The following is a 17,356-nucleotide window of genomic DNA, read 5'->3' as shown; positions in this document are numbered from 1 at the left end:
AGTGTGTTTATTTTAAGTAGATGTATTGATGATGTGTGTGAAAAAAACTTTTTTTTAAATGTATACACTACCGGTCCACATTTTTTGAACACATACTGTGAACATATGAAATAGAACAAAGGGACATATATTGTAACACTACAAGAATTATGTTGCAACTAAAAAACACAACTTTTATATTTTAGTAACTTTAGTGTAGTCACATTTTGCTTCGTATCAAGAAACTTCATCAGGTTTCCATTTACTCTGAGCTCTTGACTGTTCTTCTTCATTATTTAGTCAACGTCATAAATAAAAATAAAAAATAAAATTTATAACTGAAAAAATGACATGTATATTTGCGAAACTACGTTTTTGTCTATAAAAGCTCTTTCTTACATTATAGCATACACCTTCAGATTAAATATTTTCTTTTAAATAATAAATAATATATATAGTAAAGAAACTTTTAATATAACATTATTAAATATAATAAGGAAACAATTCACTAAATTGTTCAAATTTAACTTTAGACGGATAGTGTGATTATGTAAATATTTGTCTAAATATAATCCAAAATAAAACACAATTAAACTTTTCCCCTCAGCAGCTGCAGTATGTGTCAGGTGTATCAGTGCAGTCACTGTTCAGTCTGACTGACGGAGGTTTTTGTACGACTCTTTATCACTGTGTCAACACATACTTGCTATTAGGATAGTGTGCACTCTGACAGTAATAATCTCCTGAATCTTCAGTCTGAACTCCACTGATGCTCAGAGTGAAATCTGTGTTTGATCCACTGCCACTGAATCTAGATGATACTCCAGTGTAGAGGCTTCTGATGTCATATATGAGGAGTTTAGGAGCTTCTCCAGGTTTCTGTAAGTACCAGGCTAACCAATCACTATATATTCCACTGCTGACTTTACAGTTTATCTGAACACTTTGTCCTGGTTGAACTGCTGTTATTGATGGACTCTGAGTAACAGTGTACTGTCCTCTACACTCTGAAAGAAACAACAAGAATGAAATATAAGACAACACTGAAACAAATGAAGATTTCACTCTTCAATGAATGAACAATCGTGATAAAAATGTTACTACACAAACCTTGAGCAAACACTGTGAGTGTCCAGATGAAGATGATGCTGAAAGTCATTGTTGTTCTTGTTGGTTTGTGTGTTGATGAAGATTGTGTTGTGTTGTGTTGTCAGTCATGAAGTGTTAAACTCACAGCACTATAAACACTCTCAGAGCACTGAAGCACGTGATCACAATGCAAAGAAGTGGGCAGGATTCTTCTGCTTCTGTCTAGTGCACTATAATTATTGAATGTACACAGACTCTAACTAACAAAAAAGCAATATTAATACTAAATGGAATCCTTCAGAGATCTCCTGAGCTGTTGGTTGTGTTGTCTGATGTAAACGCTGTATATTCTACTTGTATTCAGTCTGGTGTAATGACGGTTATTGTACAATAGCTTCAGTAGATTACATTTGACTGGTGTATATTACTGAAGTAAAATATAATTACTTGTATAAAAACAACAATAATAATATATGGAATCCTTCAGAGATCTTCTGGGGCTGTTCTTCGTAACATGCTGATTTATTTAGCTGGATTTGATTGTTGACGATTTCGTATTATCTTTGATTGTTCGGTTCATCGCACTCATCCTGGAATTTTTGTTTTAGCAACAGATCCGTTAGCTTAAACCTGCTCTGGAGAAAGTTTATTTAATGTAAACAGGATTAGATCGCAGCCATGACTCAGTCAAGCCATATTCATTTGTTGGACCTTCATATTAAATATGCAGTATATAAAAGCACAGACAGTGCATATGATGGAGGGTATTTATCAAATATGCAGTTTGCCATTTCAAATTTGTAGCGTTTAATTTAATAAATGATAATATTCCCGTGGCTCAGTGGTTTGAGCATAGCGGTGCAACAGTAAGGCCATGGGTTCGATCCCAGGGGATTGGCCATAGTGAGAAATCAAAATATATAGTACAATGCAATGTTGTCGCTTTGGATAAAAGTGTCTGACAAATGCGTAAATTATATATTTTCAGGTTATATTCACTTTAATAGTATTAATAGTATTAAACAAAAAGCAATTGAATCAATAAGGAAGCTGACTGATGAAATGTCTTAGATGGTGTGTGACACCTCCAAAACCGAAGCAAAATGACCTGAATCTGCATGAGTCAACAATCTTCAGTCACATTTATGATGGACTGTGTTTAAAGACACCATTCCCTGACCCAAACCTGTTACACTGAAGTTCAAGTCAGGACAGGATCATGAAATAAACTTTCTGCAACTGATACAATGAAGTATTTCAGTATATAAGAAATCTAAGGGATGAACCTGACAGGGTCTGTACTGTTGCATGTGCTTCACTACACACAACATCAGAAAAGAGAGGAGACCTGAGATGAAGAAGATCTCTAAACCACTTCACTTAGACTGAGCTTCATGAGATATAACACCATTTCTTTATTATTCTTCAATAAAAACCACACAAACATGCTTAGTCCCACATGCATTTTATTTTTAATCTCCATAGATAATAGACAGATATCAGTGTCATGTTTTACCTGCAATAAGAGTCAAGAATGTTAAACAATATAGAAGTAGTTTCTAAATATGCAATCTTCTTAAAACTAAACCTCCAGTTTTAGGTTTGTGTTCTTAATATTGTCAAGGTCAATGTATTGAGGTTTTGCTTTTGCTTTTGAATTTGCTTTTGAATTTGTGTATATTCAAACTTTAAAGACTTTAAAGTGTAAACAGGGATGTGCCTCTTGTGGAGAGAAATCAATAATTCACAAAACATTAAAAGCAATAAAATACTTTCCTCATCTCTGTACAAGGTTTTGTGCAGACTCATCAGATGTAAAAGCCTTTCAGATGATGTGGACTCCTGCAACTGCTACTGAGTTTATCCAATTTAAGAAATGTTATAGAAATGGACATTCTTCAGGACACTTTCCTCAGTATCGTACACAGTGAACACTGATGGATATAAAACACTTTATTTTGGTGGAGAGAAACACAATCTTATTGCAATTAAACACTAAGAACTAAAAGTGAATTTATAAAAAAATTATACAACTTCTTCTTTTGACAAAACAACCAGCCAATAGCAGCGCTGCTGATCACTAGTTCTTCTATCAATAAATGCGGCCTTTACAAACTGTGCGTGAGCCTGAAGGATCCCATACTGTGTAATCGTACATAACAGGTCGGTTCGAAGAACTGTATTTTTCATGATTTGCGGGATTAGATCATGTCAGATATTTCATTTGATCTTGAGTGTAGTATCGATGTATGAAGAACTGAACTGTTGGTTTTCGGAAGTAATTGCTGTATATTCTGTTTTAGTTTGTATTCAGACAGGTGTAATGAAGGGTTTTGTACAATAGCTTCAGTAGATTATATTTGACTGGTGTAAATTACTGAAGTATAAAACTGTCAACAAATGACTCAACGTACAGAAAATTAGTAAATGTGATACAAGTGCATTGTTAATGTTTTCATTGTGTTTGTGTTGTATGTTTGTGTCCTGCGGCTGGTCCTCAGAAGCCCCAGAAGCCTGTCTCTGCTGTCGTCCTCTTCTCTGCAGATCTCTGAAAACTCAACAGCGCTGCTCTGTCTGCTCAGCTCTTACTTACCACAGGGGGCGCTGGTGAGCTGGACACTTGAGGGGTCAGAGGTCACTGAAGGGGTTCACACCAGTGAAGAGAGTGAGCAGGAAGACCGATACAGCAGCAGTACCATCCTGACCCTCAGCAAAGAACTCTGGGAAGAGAGAGGGGTGTATGTTTGTAAACAGTCGTGGCCAAAAGTTTTGAGAATTACATAAATATTGGAAATTGGAAAAGTTGCTGCTTAAGTTTTTATAATAGCAATTTGCATATACTCCAGAATGTTATTAAGAGTGATCAGATGAATTGCATAGTCCTTCTTTGCCATGAAAATTAACTTTAAATTAAATTAACCTTTCCACTGCATTTTATTGCTGTCATTAAAGGACCTGCTGAGATCATTTCAGTAATCATCTTGTTAACTCAGGTGAGAATGTTGACAAGCACAAGGCTGGAGATCATTATGTTAGGCTGATTGGGTTAGAATGGCATACTTGACATGTTAAAAGGAGGGTGATGCTTGAAATCATTGTTCTTCCATTGTTAACCATGATGACCTGCAAAGAAACGCGTGCAGCCGTCATTGCATTGCTTAAAAAAGGGTTGAGAGGCAAGGATATTGTGGCTACTAAGAGTGCACCTAAATCAACAATTTATAGGTTCATCAAACTTCAAGGAAGAGGTTCAATTCTTGTTAAGAAGGCTTCAGGGCGTCCAAGAAAGTCCAGCAAGTGCCAGGATCGTCTCCTAAAGAGGATTCAGATGCGGGATCGGAGTGCCACCAGTGCAGAGCTTGCTCAGGTATGGCAGCAGGCAGGTGTTAGCGCATCTCCACGCACAGTGAGGCGAAGACTTTTGGAAGATGGCCTGGTTTCAAGAAGGGCAGCAAAGAAGCCACTTCTCTCCAAAAAAAACATCAGGGGATACATCAGGGGACAACAGATTGATCTTCTTCAGAAAGTGTAGTGAATGGACTGCTGAGGACTGGGGCAAAGTCATATTCTCCGATGAAGCCCCTTTCCGATTGTTTGGGGCATCTGGAAAAAGGCTTGTCCAGAGAAGAAAAGGTGAGCGCTACCATCAGTCCTGTGTCATGCCAACAGTAAAGCATCCTAACACCATTGATGTGTGGGGTTGCTTCTCATCCAAGGGAGTGGGCTCACTCACAATTCAGTCCAAAAAACACAGCCATGAATAAAGAATGGTACCAAAACACCCTCCAACAGATACTTCTTCCAACAATCCAACAACAGTTTGGTGAAGAACAATGCATTGTTGCACCGTGCCATAAGGCAAAAGTGATAACTAAGTGGCTCGGGGACCAGAATGTTGAAATTTTGGGTCCATGGCCTGGAAACTCCCCAGATCTTAATCCCATTGAGAACTTGTGGTCAATCCTCAAGAGGCGGGTGGACAAACAAAAACCCCCTAATTCTGACAAACTCCAAGAAGTTATTATGAAAGAATGGGTTGCTATCAGTCAGGATTTGGCCCAGAAGTTGATTGAGAGCATGCCCAGTCGAATTGCAGAGGTCCTGAAAAAGAAGGGCCAACACTGCAAATACTAACTCTTTGCATAAATGTCATGTAATTGTCGATAAAAGCCTTTGAAACGTATGAAGTGCTTGTAATTATATTTCAGTACATCACAGAAACAACTGAAACGAAGATCTAAAAGCAGTTTAGCAGCAAACTTTTTGAAAACAAATTTTTATGTAATTCTCAAAACTTTTGGCCACGACTGTAGTCAAACACAATAAACAAGATTCACAATAGAGGCTGTGAGTGTCGATCAGTGTTGCTCAAGTTACTTGGAAATAGTAATTAGTTACTGATTACTGATTACTTCTCCAAGAAAGTAATTAGTTACTTTACTAAGTTACTTTTCAAAAACATGATACACGACCTAAATATGATATAAAGCGACATTTCAGCCTAATTCTATTCTTTCTGCATATTCCATCATTTAAAATTGAATCAAATGAAACATTCTCTTTATTAAAACTTGTTTTATTAGTTTCAATATTTTAAAACTTTACAAACAAAAATTAAACTACCTTGAAGAAAATTGTTGAACATTTAAACCTATTCTTTTTACCAAAACAGAAAATCCTGTTGCATCCCACTTTAAGGCTGTTAGTCCAGTCTCATTTTATGGCTACCCTGACAAGGCCCTGTGTCTTTTTGTTTTCTTTCGGAGTGAAACAGTGGTTATATCACATCAGCAGAAGCTTCTCAAACCTCCTATCACACAGTCTGTTCCTTTTCGGGGAAGGCACCAATCCACCTAAACTGAACAGCCGTTCCACTGGTGCACTGGATGGAGTTGGAGTGTTGTATTTCATGTACATCTTTTTGAGGTTTGGAAACTGATTCAGAATCTCAAGCTCATACCCTGACCTTAAATAGTCAGTTACTTCCTTTTCTGCTGAGAAGCTTTCTGTGGGCTGGTTCTCAAAATCAAAAAAGTCAATTTCAGCTGGGATGGCTGCCAGTTGGGACACATTAGCATTGTCAGCTGCAGGAGCAGCTTTACGACACTCTGTTGTCAGAAGCTCCTTCAAATGCTCTCTCCTACACTCATCTCTCAGACATCGAAGTTTGAACTTGGGACAAGTGGCCGCTGCAAGAAGTCCTTCTTGGCTATCCAGTACAGCATCAGAACGAATCTTGATGGCCTGTAAAATACAATATGATATAAATAAGAATATATTTATTTTACTATATAAATTGGATATTTTAACTATTTTGTAAGCTCTACTGACCTAAACCTTATCATGTGCTATTAATACTGAATGAGATTTAATTTCAGTTGAGGTTGTTTGACCTCGTCTTTTCTTCTTCTATTGATGTTAAGATTAATATTCATGATTAATGATGATCAATATCCCTGATATTGAACAGGGGATGAACAATTGATCTTTCATTATATTCTATCATTTTGATAATTGTACTCACTGCTTAAAACAAACAAAGTGTAAGATCTGCCCACCATGAATGGTATAATAAATTCAACAAATCCACCCAAATCTATTATAAAATATGAATCTTACCTTTACAATGACATCTGGAAGTCTGGCTGTCATTCTAGAGAGTTCATCTTTCAGGGCAAGTGTCTTTGACATCAGGCTTGTGAGTGTTGGTAGTAAAGCCCCATAGGTGCACTCATCCACTTGTAAGATGTCCAGTGCTACGGTCAGGGGCTTCATCACACTGCAGTACTCTTGTGAGAATAGGTATTCCCTTTCATTAAGGCACTTGATTCCCAGTTTTACACACAGGGGATTCAGCTCATTCATCGGAATTGTGATGATTCTGGAAATGGCCTCGTACAGAGAATTCCACCTTGTGGATGTAGGTACCATTAGTTTCCTGCGGCTGACTTCCTCCACCTGTTCAGAGGCTAATGTTGATCGACTTGCTTTAGTCCAAAGAGCAGAGCATTTTGCAATACTACTCCTATATACAGCCTTAGTGTCTGCACAGGAATTTAGATGTTTGTCAACATCGCTTGTTGAAATGAGGTTAATTGTGTGTGATGCACACCTGTAGTGTGGAGGGAGGCTAAACTGTCCATCACCAGATGCGGTTGAAAGAGCTTCTATGACATCTGTAAAAGTCGGTTCCTCATCATCACCTTCTTCTTCTTCTTCTTCGTCATTTTCAGATTCAGACTCCAAATTACAGGGCTGACACACTCTGAATCTTTTGGTAAAATTAGATGCATTGTCACTTTGCCATGCAGTCCATATGATGAATGGATTTCTTCAATCTCTGCTCCAATTACATCATAGGTGTGCCTGCCTTTAATTCTCTTACATGCTAGGGAGGCCTTATGTCTATTATGTTGTATTCTCTCTCAAGGTATCCTCCAAATGACTTTCTCTGCGGCAGCTTGACATCGTGTTTGGTCAGTATTTTTTCTACGATGTGTCGGAACTATTCAGAATCAACAGTGGAAATTGGCAGCATGTCTTCTACAATATAGCCAGCGACGAGCTTCTTCAGCTCAGCAGCACTAAGTCCAGTCGCTTTTAATTCTAATTTCACCTGTTTAGCAGGAGAGGGGCCCTCGGAGGTTCGCCCGGTGGAATTGGATGTGGTAGTCGCAGCGGTCCTGTCAGTTGGGGGTTCGGGGTTTTTTCAGTGAGTTTCACATTGCTGTGCCGGCTTGCTAGATGCTTGCTTAGATTTGAGGTGGAATTTTTTGCTGTAGATAAAAGTTTTCTTCCCACGCAGAGTGTACAGCCAACGCTGATGTTTTTGTCTCCTTTTACCAAGTCAAACTCAAAGTAATGTCGGTACTACATTAAACGCTACATAGTCCTGCTTTCTCTCGCGCTCTATTCTGTCTCTTGTTCAAAACTACACATGTCGGTGTTTACCACTGACGTCACAGCGCTCAAACAACATTGTCACTCACAAGTCACAACTCACAAGACAGTCTCACAAAACAAAATCACGGTTAAGTAACGCAGTAATGCAGCCTGCTTGCGGGAAAGTAACTGTAATCTAATTACTGTTTTTGCAATTTTTATCCCTTACATTACTCGTTACTTGAAAAAAGTAATCGGATTACAGTAACACGTTACTGACCATCAGTGGTGTTGATGAGTCGTATCTGAGTGTCAGACATCATTTATGAGTCTAGTGCAGCAGATCAATACTGAAAGAGAGCTCGTGTGTCAAACCACTGTGACATCTTTCAATGTGCTGTGTTTACTGAAACATTCAATAAAGCTTCTGAACATGTTACATTTGTGTCTAACAGCTTCATTCAGACAACAGAGAAAATCACATGTGTGTTTGTGCAGGAATGTCCTGTATCATGATTCTTAATAGTTTTAATAGTTGTGTAAAGGTTCATGTAGCAGTAAATGTGAAATGAAGGTGTTGTGTTGTGAACATGATCTCTGGAGACAGAGCTGATCTATTCTGAGAACATCAGAGTCTCTTCATCCTGTCAATGCAAATGTGATTTTCAGCTCAACACTCTCAGTGTCACTGTTTGATTGGTTCAATCATCTGAACTGAAACACACAAGTTTCACTTCTTTATTGTTAGTGGTTTTATTATGTCATCAAAGTTTAAACATGAATATTATGTATAAAATTATACTGTGTGCTGTACATGAACTTCTCAGCCTATATTCATACTGTAAACTAAAAACACAATATATTTATTGCTCCGTTATAAAGTTGTGTGTGCACATATATGATTGATATAAATCATGAATTTAACTTAAATAATATGCTGATCAAAATGTAAATGTATTTTTTGGTGTGAACACTGAACTCTCTGGACAAATGTTGTGATGATGAACAGCGGCTGTTTGTGCATCTGATCATAACGTTTATCTCATAAAGATCATTAGATATGTTGGTTACAAGAACACACACAAACATAGAAAAACATCTTATATATAGACGTCAGTGAATGTTTTGCTGATAATATGTTCATTAATAATCAGGGGAATATAACACAAATAAAGTAAATTATAAACATGCTAAAATAAACTGATACTTCAACAGGTAGTATGGATTTTAAAGTCATTTTTGATAATCTTCATAACTACAAAAAAATCTATATTTGTGATCAGTGTTTTGTGTGTTTGTGTTGTATGATCAGCTGCAGTATGTGTCAGGTGTATCAGTGCAGTCACTGTTCAGTCTGACTGACGGAGGTTTTTGTACGACTCTTTATCACTGTGTCAACACCCATTTACTATTAGGATAGTGAACACTCTGACAGTAATAATCTCCTGAATCTTCAGTCTGAACTCCACTGATGCTCAGAGTAAAATCTGTGTTTGATCCACTGCCACTGAATCTAGATGATACTCCAGTGTAGAGGCTATTGGTGTTATATATGAGGAGTTTAGGAGCTTCTCCAGGTTTCTGTAAGTACCAGTGTAAGTAAGTACTATACACTGCACTGCTGACTTTACAGTTTATTTGAACACTTTGTCCTGGTTGAACTGCTGTTATTGATGGACTCTGAGTAACAGTGTACTGTCCTCTACACTCTGAAAGAAACAACAAGAATGAAATATAAGACAACACTGAAACAAATGAAGATTTCACTCTTCAATGAATGAACAATCATGATAAAAATGTTACTACACAAACCTTGAGCAAACACTGTGAGTGTCCAGATGAAGATGATGCTGAAAGTCATTGTTGTTCTTGTTGGTTTGTGTGTTGATGAAGATTGTGTTGTGTTGTCAGTCATGAAGTGTTAAACTCACAGCACTATAAACACTCTCAGAGCACTGAAGCACGTGATCACAATGCAAACTCACTCTCTACATTTACATCAACACACTCAAACACTGTTTTATCCTTTAATATTAATTTTTGGACATTGGTTGTATTTTGTTTTCTGTGATTGTGTGTAGTGATTATTGAACAAGTGTGTAATGATTTGTAATGGTGAATATTTGTTCATTCTTTGTGTATAATTGTGATGGCCAGGATTTATGCCACACATGATTTATATGCCAAACAAGATTCTTATATTTTCATCTTTGCATTGATTAATAAATGAAGACTTTACTATATTGGTTTGTTTTAATATCTTTATTTGTCATTACACTCAGTCAGTGCACAGGCTTAGTTTTTTGGCTTAAAGTTAAAAACATTAAAATCAGCTAAAAACAGTAATGTTAAAAACATAATCAATGATTGAACTTATAATAATTCTTATATTTTACTGAGAAATGTTTGTTACCTGTGTTGTGGGAGCAGACCAGCATAGTGACAAAGAGGTTCAGGCAGGAAGTTTAAGTGTTTTATGGGAATTCTAAAGGAAGTGAGAATGTACCATCTTAAATGTATAAGAGAAAATGGAATGTCCAGATTAATGTGATTTTGTTAATAGAATTATTTTACATTAACTAAAGTTTATCCATGTCTCTTAATTTAGTTAAAGGTATCATGTTCATTCTAAGGTTTGTGTTGTTACTGTAGCTCAGTGATGAGAGCATTGTGTTAACGACACAAGGTTGTAGGTTCAATCCCAGGGGATTACAAATACCTATGTAAAATGTATAGGATAAAGCAATGTAAATGCATGCTTAAATTTTAATGTTTTTAGAATTAGTATGGTTTTGTTTATTCTCTTTTGTTAAAGTGATGCTGGCCACCTCTTATAAATTCAGTGTATGTCTTGTCTAGGGGGAGTTATGTAAAGTATTCTGGAACGGTGGTGCTGTTGTTTGGTCCTCTGTTAGTTGAGAGGCTTTAGCACGATTATGCATTGGAATGTTTTCTATTGCCTGTAATGTAACCTGACTGGAAATTGACTTCATCATTTTTATACCTCTGATGAGGTTTGATCACATTTTATCTTGCTTTAGCAATATACAATAAAGACTTTCACAACTGAAAACCACTGTGCCCTGTTTCTGGCTATGGACTATTTAGGTGATCTGCTAATGCTCATGGCAGATTCATCACAGTAATGTTGGTGTAAAATAAAAACACAGAATATGGAGATAAACAGGACAGCAGCTTTATGAAAGAGTGACAATAAAGTTACTTTGTAAATCTTTGGATGTTTTCATCTTTGTATATTAATAAATTGTTCAAACTTTCAGGTTTTAGAATATGAGATTCAATTTTAAGGTTTAAAATTCAAACAAAATTGTAAATTAGTTTATATTATAGTTAAAGGGATAGTTCACCCCAAAATGCAAAGAATACTTAAATAAACAAAATGATATGAAATGTAATGTGTATGATGTGTGAATGTGTGATAAAGTGTAAAGATGTGTTTGTGATGTGTTTATAGTGCAGTCACTGAAGCGTTCAGAGGTTTTTGTACAGTCGCTCTATTAGTTTGTATCACTGTGGTGGACTTTTGGCAGCGGCACCAGACTGGATGTTGGCAGTAAGTAAAAACATTCAATAATAATATTAATACAATTGATTTCTGCATTTAAATATAAATATAAACTATTAAATGTAAAATGAAATGACTGTTTTAGCATATTTATGTGGTTTAATAAATAACTTTGTGTACTAGTGCACTTTCATATTTTGAAACATAAACATTTGACATTTTTTTAAGTACATTCCTTTTTATTCATAAGAAACTAAAAAACCTGAGGGTGAGTAAATATTGACAGAAAATATATTTTTGGCTGAACTGTCCCTTTAATGCTCACAATCTTTTTTAAATCAATTAGTTTTGTCTGCAATAAATTGTAGAAAACTTGCACTGGGAAAACAAAACATCAAATGAAAAGTAATGTGTGTACAAAATGGTTTACACTTGTATTTATTTATTATATTTAATATAGACAGTTATAAATTTGATAACCAATTATTTGTAGTTATGATTTTTTTCAAACAGTTGATGTTACAGGTATGTTATGTTTAGTATGTATATGTTCATACTTAATTAAATGAGTATATGTAAGGTAATATGTTTTCTACATTTATTTAAGATTAGTTTCTTTTTGATTGTAAAAGTGGTTGTAAAAATTGTCAATTCTGTATAAACATTCAGATCAACATGAACTAAAGAGAAAATTTACAAAATAATTTAACGTGAATTTATTTATTATTCTGAACTTTTATGTTCATCATGTAGAGAGTGAAGTTGTTTGTTTCTCTCTGTGAGTTTGTGACTATTGTGTGTTTGTCAGGCTTCACTCGTCCCAAAGTGAGCGTCCTGCCGCCCTCCAGTGAAGAGATTTCCACAAAAAAAACAGCAACACTGATGTGTGTGCTCAACAAGGGTTTCCCCTCAGACTGGAGTGTGATGTGGAAGGTGGACGGGAGCAGCAGATCTCAGGACAGCAGTGTTGGGCTCCTGGAGAAGGACGGTCTGTACAGCTGGAGCAGCAGTCTGACTCTCTCTGAGCAGGAGTGGAGCTCAGTGCTCTCAGTGAGCTGTGAGGCCAAACACAAAGATCCCAGTCATACAGTCACTGGAGAATTCAGGAGAGATGATGAGTGTTCACACTAGACTCTCTCTCTCTCTCTCTCTCTCTCTCTCTCCTCTGACTTCTGTTCTCATCTGAGTCTCACTCATGTCTCACATGTGTTTCTACATTCATTCTCTCTCTCATCTGACATCTGCTCTGCTTTTCACAAACAACACCACAAACCAGTGCATGTGTGCTTTATTCATTCACTGCTGATTGTGTTTCATTAAAATTCATCAAATAAAATCATATTGAATCTTCATGACTCATTTTGTCTTTTGTGACAGATCAGAACATCAGCTCTTTATTATAAATAAACATCACTCAATGAACCATGAAAACACCTGCAGATGAAGTCAATTTCTAAAGCAAACTGTCAAATGAATAACCACAAGTCACTTTCACTTGTTTGACACATTATTCATGAGTTGGACTCAAACACATCACACTGATCTTGTTACATATGTATGTAATGTTAATTCATTTATATTAGTTTTAATAAGTTAACTGTCATCTGGTGGCTATTTTTGTTTGGTGTTTTCTTTCTTTCATTAGGTAGAATTGTGTAAACCTGCTTTGCGTTTTGGACTCCTGATAAAACAGCTGCTAGCTGCTGTACTTCAAATGCCGGGGCTTTGACAGCGACTAAACCAGCCTGTGTGGCTGAAATCACTTCTCGTTTATTAACTTTGTTAACAAAAATATTGTGTTTTATGTATTTAAATAAACCTTCCTTTAGGTAAATAAGCCTTTTTGTGTTTCTTCATTTGTGTTGGGTTGGTGTTTGTAACTGACCTTATGAATGTTTATCAACTCTTCACTCTGATATAAAACACATTTAGTGTGTTTCCGTGGACAAAACAAACGGAAATCTATTCAAAAATCTTTTTTATATTTATAAAAGAAATCTGTTTTCATGTGTTTACATGCATATCATTATAATTTTTCTGGATTGCTAACACACAATTCATGAAACAATTCACCATTTTCTGACACATTCTCTGAACAATACACAAACTTGTACAAACCCCACACACAAACAGATTCATTTTGCAAAGGTTTAACCATGTTCTCATTCTGAAAACACAAACTCACAATATAATGAACTGAAGTATCCAGATGTAAACTCAAATAAAACACATTTATCCATCAGTAAACATTCAGTGGCAAAACTGATGACACACAATTCAGAATCTCAGGATCATATCAATAGGAGCAAAGGTCATTGTTCATCATAAATCATCTTCTGGACTTTATACTACTGACTGTAAACATACAGTATAATCTCAGTTCACACTTTATATAAACATACAGTATAATCTCAGTTCACACTTTATATAAACATACAGTATAATCTCAGTTCACGCTTTATATAAACATACAGTATAATCTCAGTTCACGCTTTATATAAACATACAGTATAATCTCAGTTCACGCTTTATATAAACATACAGTATAATCTCAGTTCACACTTTATATAAACATACAGTATAATCTCAGTTCACACTTTATATAAACATACAGTATAATCTCAGTTCACGCTTTATATAAACATACAGTATAATCTCAGTTCACGCTTTATATAAACATACAGTATAATCTCAGTTCACGCTTTATATAAACATACAGTATAATCTCAGTTCACACTTTATAGAAACATACAGTGTAATCTCAGTTCACACTTTATATAAACATACAGTATAATCTCAGTTCACACTTTATATGAACATACAGTATAATCTCAGTTCACACTTTATATAAACATACAGTATAATCTCAGTTCACACTTTATATAAACATACAGTATAATCTCAGTTCACGCTTTATATAAACATACAGTATAATCTCAGTTCACGCTTTATATAAACATACAGTATAATCTCAGTTCACACTTTATATAAACATACAGTATAATCTCAGTTCACACTTTATATAAACATACAGTATAATCTCAGTTCACACTTTATATAAACATACAGTATAATCTCAGTTCACAGTTTATATAAACATACAGTATAATCTCAGTTCACACTTTATATGAACATACAGTATAATCTCAGCTCACACTTTATATAAACATACAGTATAATCTCAGTTCACACTTTATATAAACAAACAGTATAATCACAGTTCACACTTTATATAAACATACAGTATAATCTCAGTTCACACTTTATATAAACATACAGTATAATCTCAGTTCACACTTTATATGAACATACAGTATAATCTCAGTTCACACTTTATATAAACATACAGTATAATCTCAGTTCACACTTTATATAAACATACAGTATAATCTCAGTTCACACTTTATATGAACATACAGTATAATCTCAGTTCACACTTTATATAAACATACAGTATAATCTCAGTTCACACTTTATATAAACATACAGTATAATCTCAGTTCAGACTTTATATAAACATACAGTATAATCTCAGTTCAGACTTTATATAAACATACAGTATAATCTCAGTTCACACTTTATATAAACATACAGTATAATCTCAGTTCAGACTTTATATAAACATACAGTATAATCTCAGTTCACACTTTATATAAACATACAGTATAATCTCAGTTCACGCTTTATATAAACATACAGTATAATCTCAGTTCACGCTTTATATAAACATACAGTATAATCTCAGTTCACACTTTATATGAACATACAGTATAATCACAGTTCACACTTTATAGAAACATACAGTATAATCTCAGTTCACACTTTATATAAACATACAGTATAATCTGAATTCACACTTTATATAAACATACAGTATAATCTCAGTTCTCAATTTTACATTGCCTCCTATTGACAAATCGCTTCACTGTATTGTTTTATTTATCTTCTCTGTAAGTTGCCTGAATGCCTGAATGTATATGATATGTGTACAGTTGAGCACTTTATTGTGCTGCATGACAAGTTTATATTGTTCTTTGTCTTGTAAAATCATTTTCATCTACTTCAAAGTAGTGTAATCTTTTATTTATATTTTTCCCTAAAGCTCTTTCTTGCATTGTGCTCTATGTGCACTCTTTTATGATGTATATTCTAATAAACACTAAGCTGTCTGTAACAAGGAGGCGGGAACCGGAGAACATTTATCAAACTTTAATCAAAATAAACAAACAGATTTCCTCTGTGAGATATGCAGGACCAGTGTGCACACAGCTGATTCCCACTATCACTCACGCCACCCCACAGCTCTCGTCCCGCCTTCCTCATTACACAGTCAAATTATTCTTGTATCCCAATAAGACTAATGTGTTTAAACAATCTAGAAAAACTGTAGTAACAGTGTTTTGAATGGATCTCACCAGTGTCAAAGACTATATTGCAGTGTGAGTGTTTTGGGGGGCTTGTCTGCAGGAAAAGTTTGTTTTTTCAGCAAGTTTGATGGTTTTGAGAATAGAGCTTAATTTTGACCTGAGAATAGGATGTTTGGGGAACTGGGTGAGATGTTATGGATTTGTCCAACTGTTTTGAGAATACAAGGCAAAATTTCAAGAAATGTGTTTAACAATCGAGAAATACTGTAAACCGGCTACGCTGAAAACTGGGTTTACATGGAAGTTTGAGACTTGTCAGGTGTCATGATCCTGTCCTTCTAGTCAGGTGGTTTTCCAGTTTTCACATCACCATCCAGAGTCTGTCTAGCAATTAAAAATGCAGCGTGTAAATCAGTCAGAAGCTGTATTTGTTTTCATGTCCACAGAACTTACATATGCAATAATGTGTATAAATATTTTTCACTTTGTTGCTTCTACATCAACTGCATGATTCGAGGGTGGACTTTTATGTGTTCGTTTATTGCTTCTTTTGTTTGAGGCATTTAATAATCATGGGCTGTCAGACATGAGCACATTAACATACAACGCAAAAGTAATGGGCAAAAAACTACCTCTGCCGAGCTGGTTTTGCCTACACTCTTTATGACCTTTCCCTAATAAAGGAAAAACGTTTTATACGTTTACATTAACTCCCTGTTGAAAAAAAAACATCATGTGCTGGGTTAGGTATGTTTTTATGCTGGTTTGTGCTGGTTTAAGCTGCTCATGTGCCGGGTCCTCACCAGTTTTAACCAGTGGTGTAGTCTAGTTTTTTGTAGTGAGTATACTCTGATTCCCCCCCAGCCTACTCATCCGTCCCAGGTCGACAACCCATGAGCACCACCACATGCACGAATGCAAGGAATGAGTATTCCTCTATATGTAATCAAGAAATATATATTGTAAGCAAGATTTCAATAGCCAATGACAGCTGGGGGGACTTGCTGGTTTTAAATTAGTCAGTTAAGAGTTTTATTTCTGTATACAGTCACTAAAGTACAGGTTTTATCAGCTAGCAATTTTCAATGCACATTAGTGATCCACGGGAAAAGCTATTAAGTATTTCTACATAAACCCATCCTGCTAAAAATAGTATTACATACATTCTAGTGGCTTCCATTTAAATACCATTATGAAAGACATTTCTTTAGAATTTTTTATTTTATGCCTTTTCTATTGATTCCCATCTGCATCTCTTGTGTTTTGGGCAGGGTTCTATTGTTTTTTTAAGCAGGGCAACTACATAATGTAAAGAATATCTTGTGAAAGTATAAACTTTGATTTTGATTTAGTTTGACTAAGGCCAAGTTAGAGACATACAGTAAATCATATTGCAAAAAATGGTTAAAATCAAACTCTGATACTCGTCCCTAATAACTAGATTTTTCACACACTTTATGTGTGTAAGTTGCATCTATTATTGACATTGATAGTTAACTATAATAATTAACAA

At 35.3% G+C, this 17,356-nt stretch overlaps 3 gene segments (V, D, J or C); 1 reads left to right on the top strand and 2 right to left on the bottom strand.

Annotated features, from left to right (window-relative positions):
- Positions 1-525: 525 nt before the first annotated feature.
- On the bottom strand, positions 526-1,138 carry LOC130414141 (immunoglobulin kappa variable 1-12-like). The segment is given in 2 exon segments: positions 526-986; positions 1,090-1,138. Coding segments are annotated over 2 exon segments (372 nt in total).
- Positions 1,139-9,202: 8,064 nt separating this feature from the next.
- LOC130414613 (Ig kappa chain V region 120-like) lies at positions 9,203-9,823 on the bottom strand. The segment is given in 2 exon segments: positions 9,203-9,659; positions 9,763-9,823. Coding segments are annotated over 2 exon segments (372 nt in total).
- Positions 9,824-11,045: 1,222 nt separating this feature from the next.
- Positions 11,046-12,607, top strand: LOC130414728 (immunoglobulin kappa constant-like). The segment is given in 2 exon segments: positions 11,046-11,058; positions 12,285-12,607. Coding segments are annotated over 2 exon segments (336 nt in total).
- Positions 12,608-17,356: the final 4,749 nt, after the last annotated feature.

This window comes from Triplophysa dalaica, chromosome 24 (genome assembly GCF_015846415.1).
Source record: "Triplophysa dalaica isolate WHDGS20190420 chromosome 24, ASM1584641v1, whole genome shotgun sequence".
Taxonomy (NCBI): domain Eukaryota; kingdom Metazoa; phylum Chordata; class Actinopteri; order Cypriniformes; family Nemacheilidae; genus Triplophysa; species Triplophysa dalaica.
Note: the sequence above shows the minus strand (reverse complement) of the source record. Positions and strands in the feature narration are given on the sequence as shown.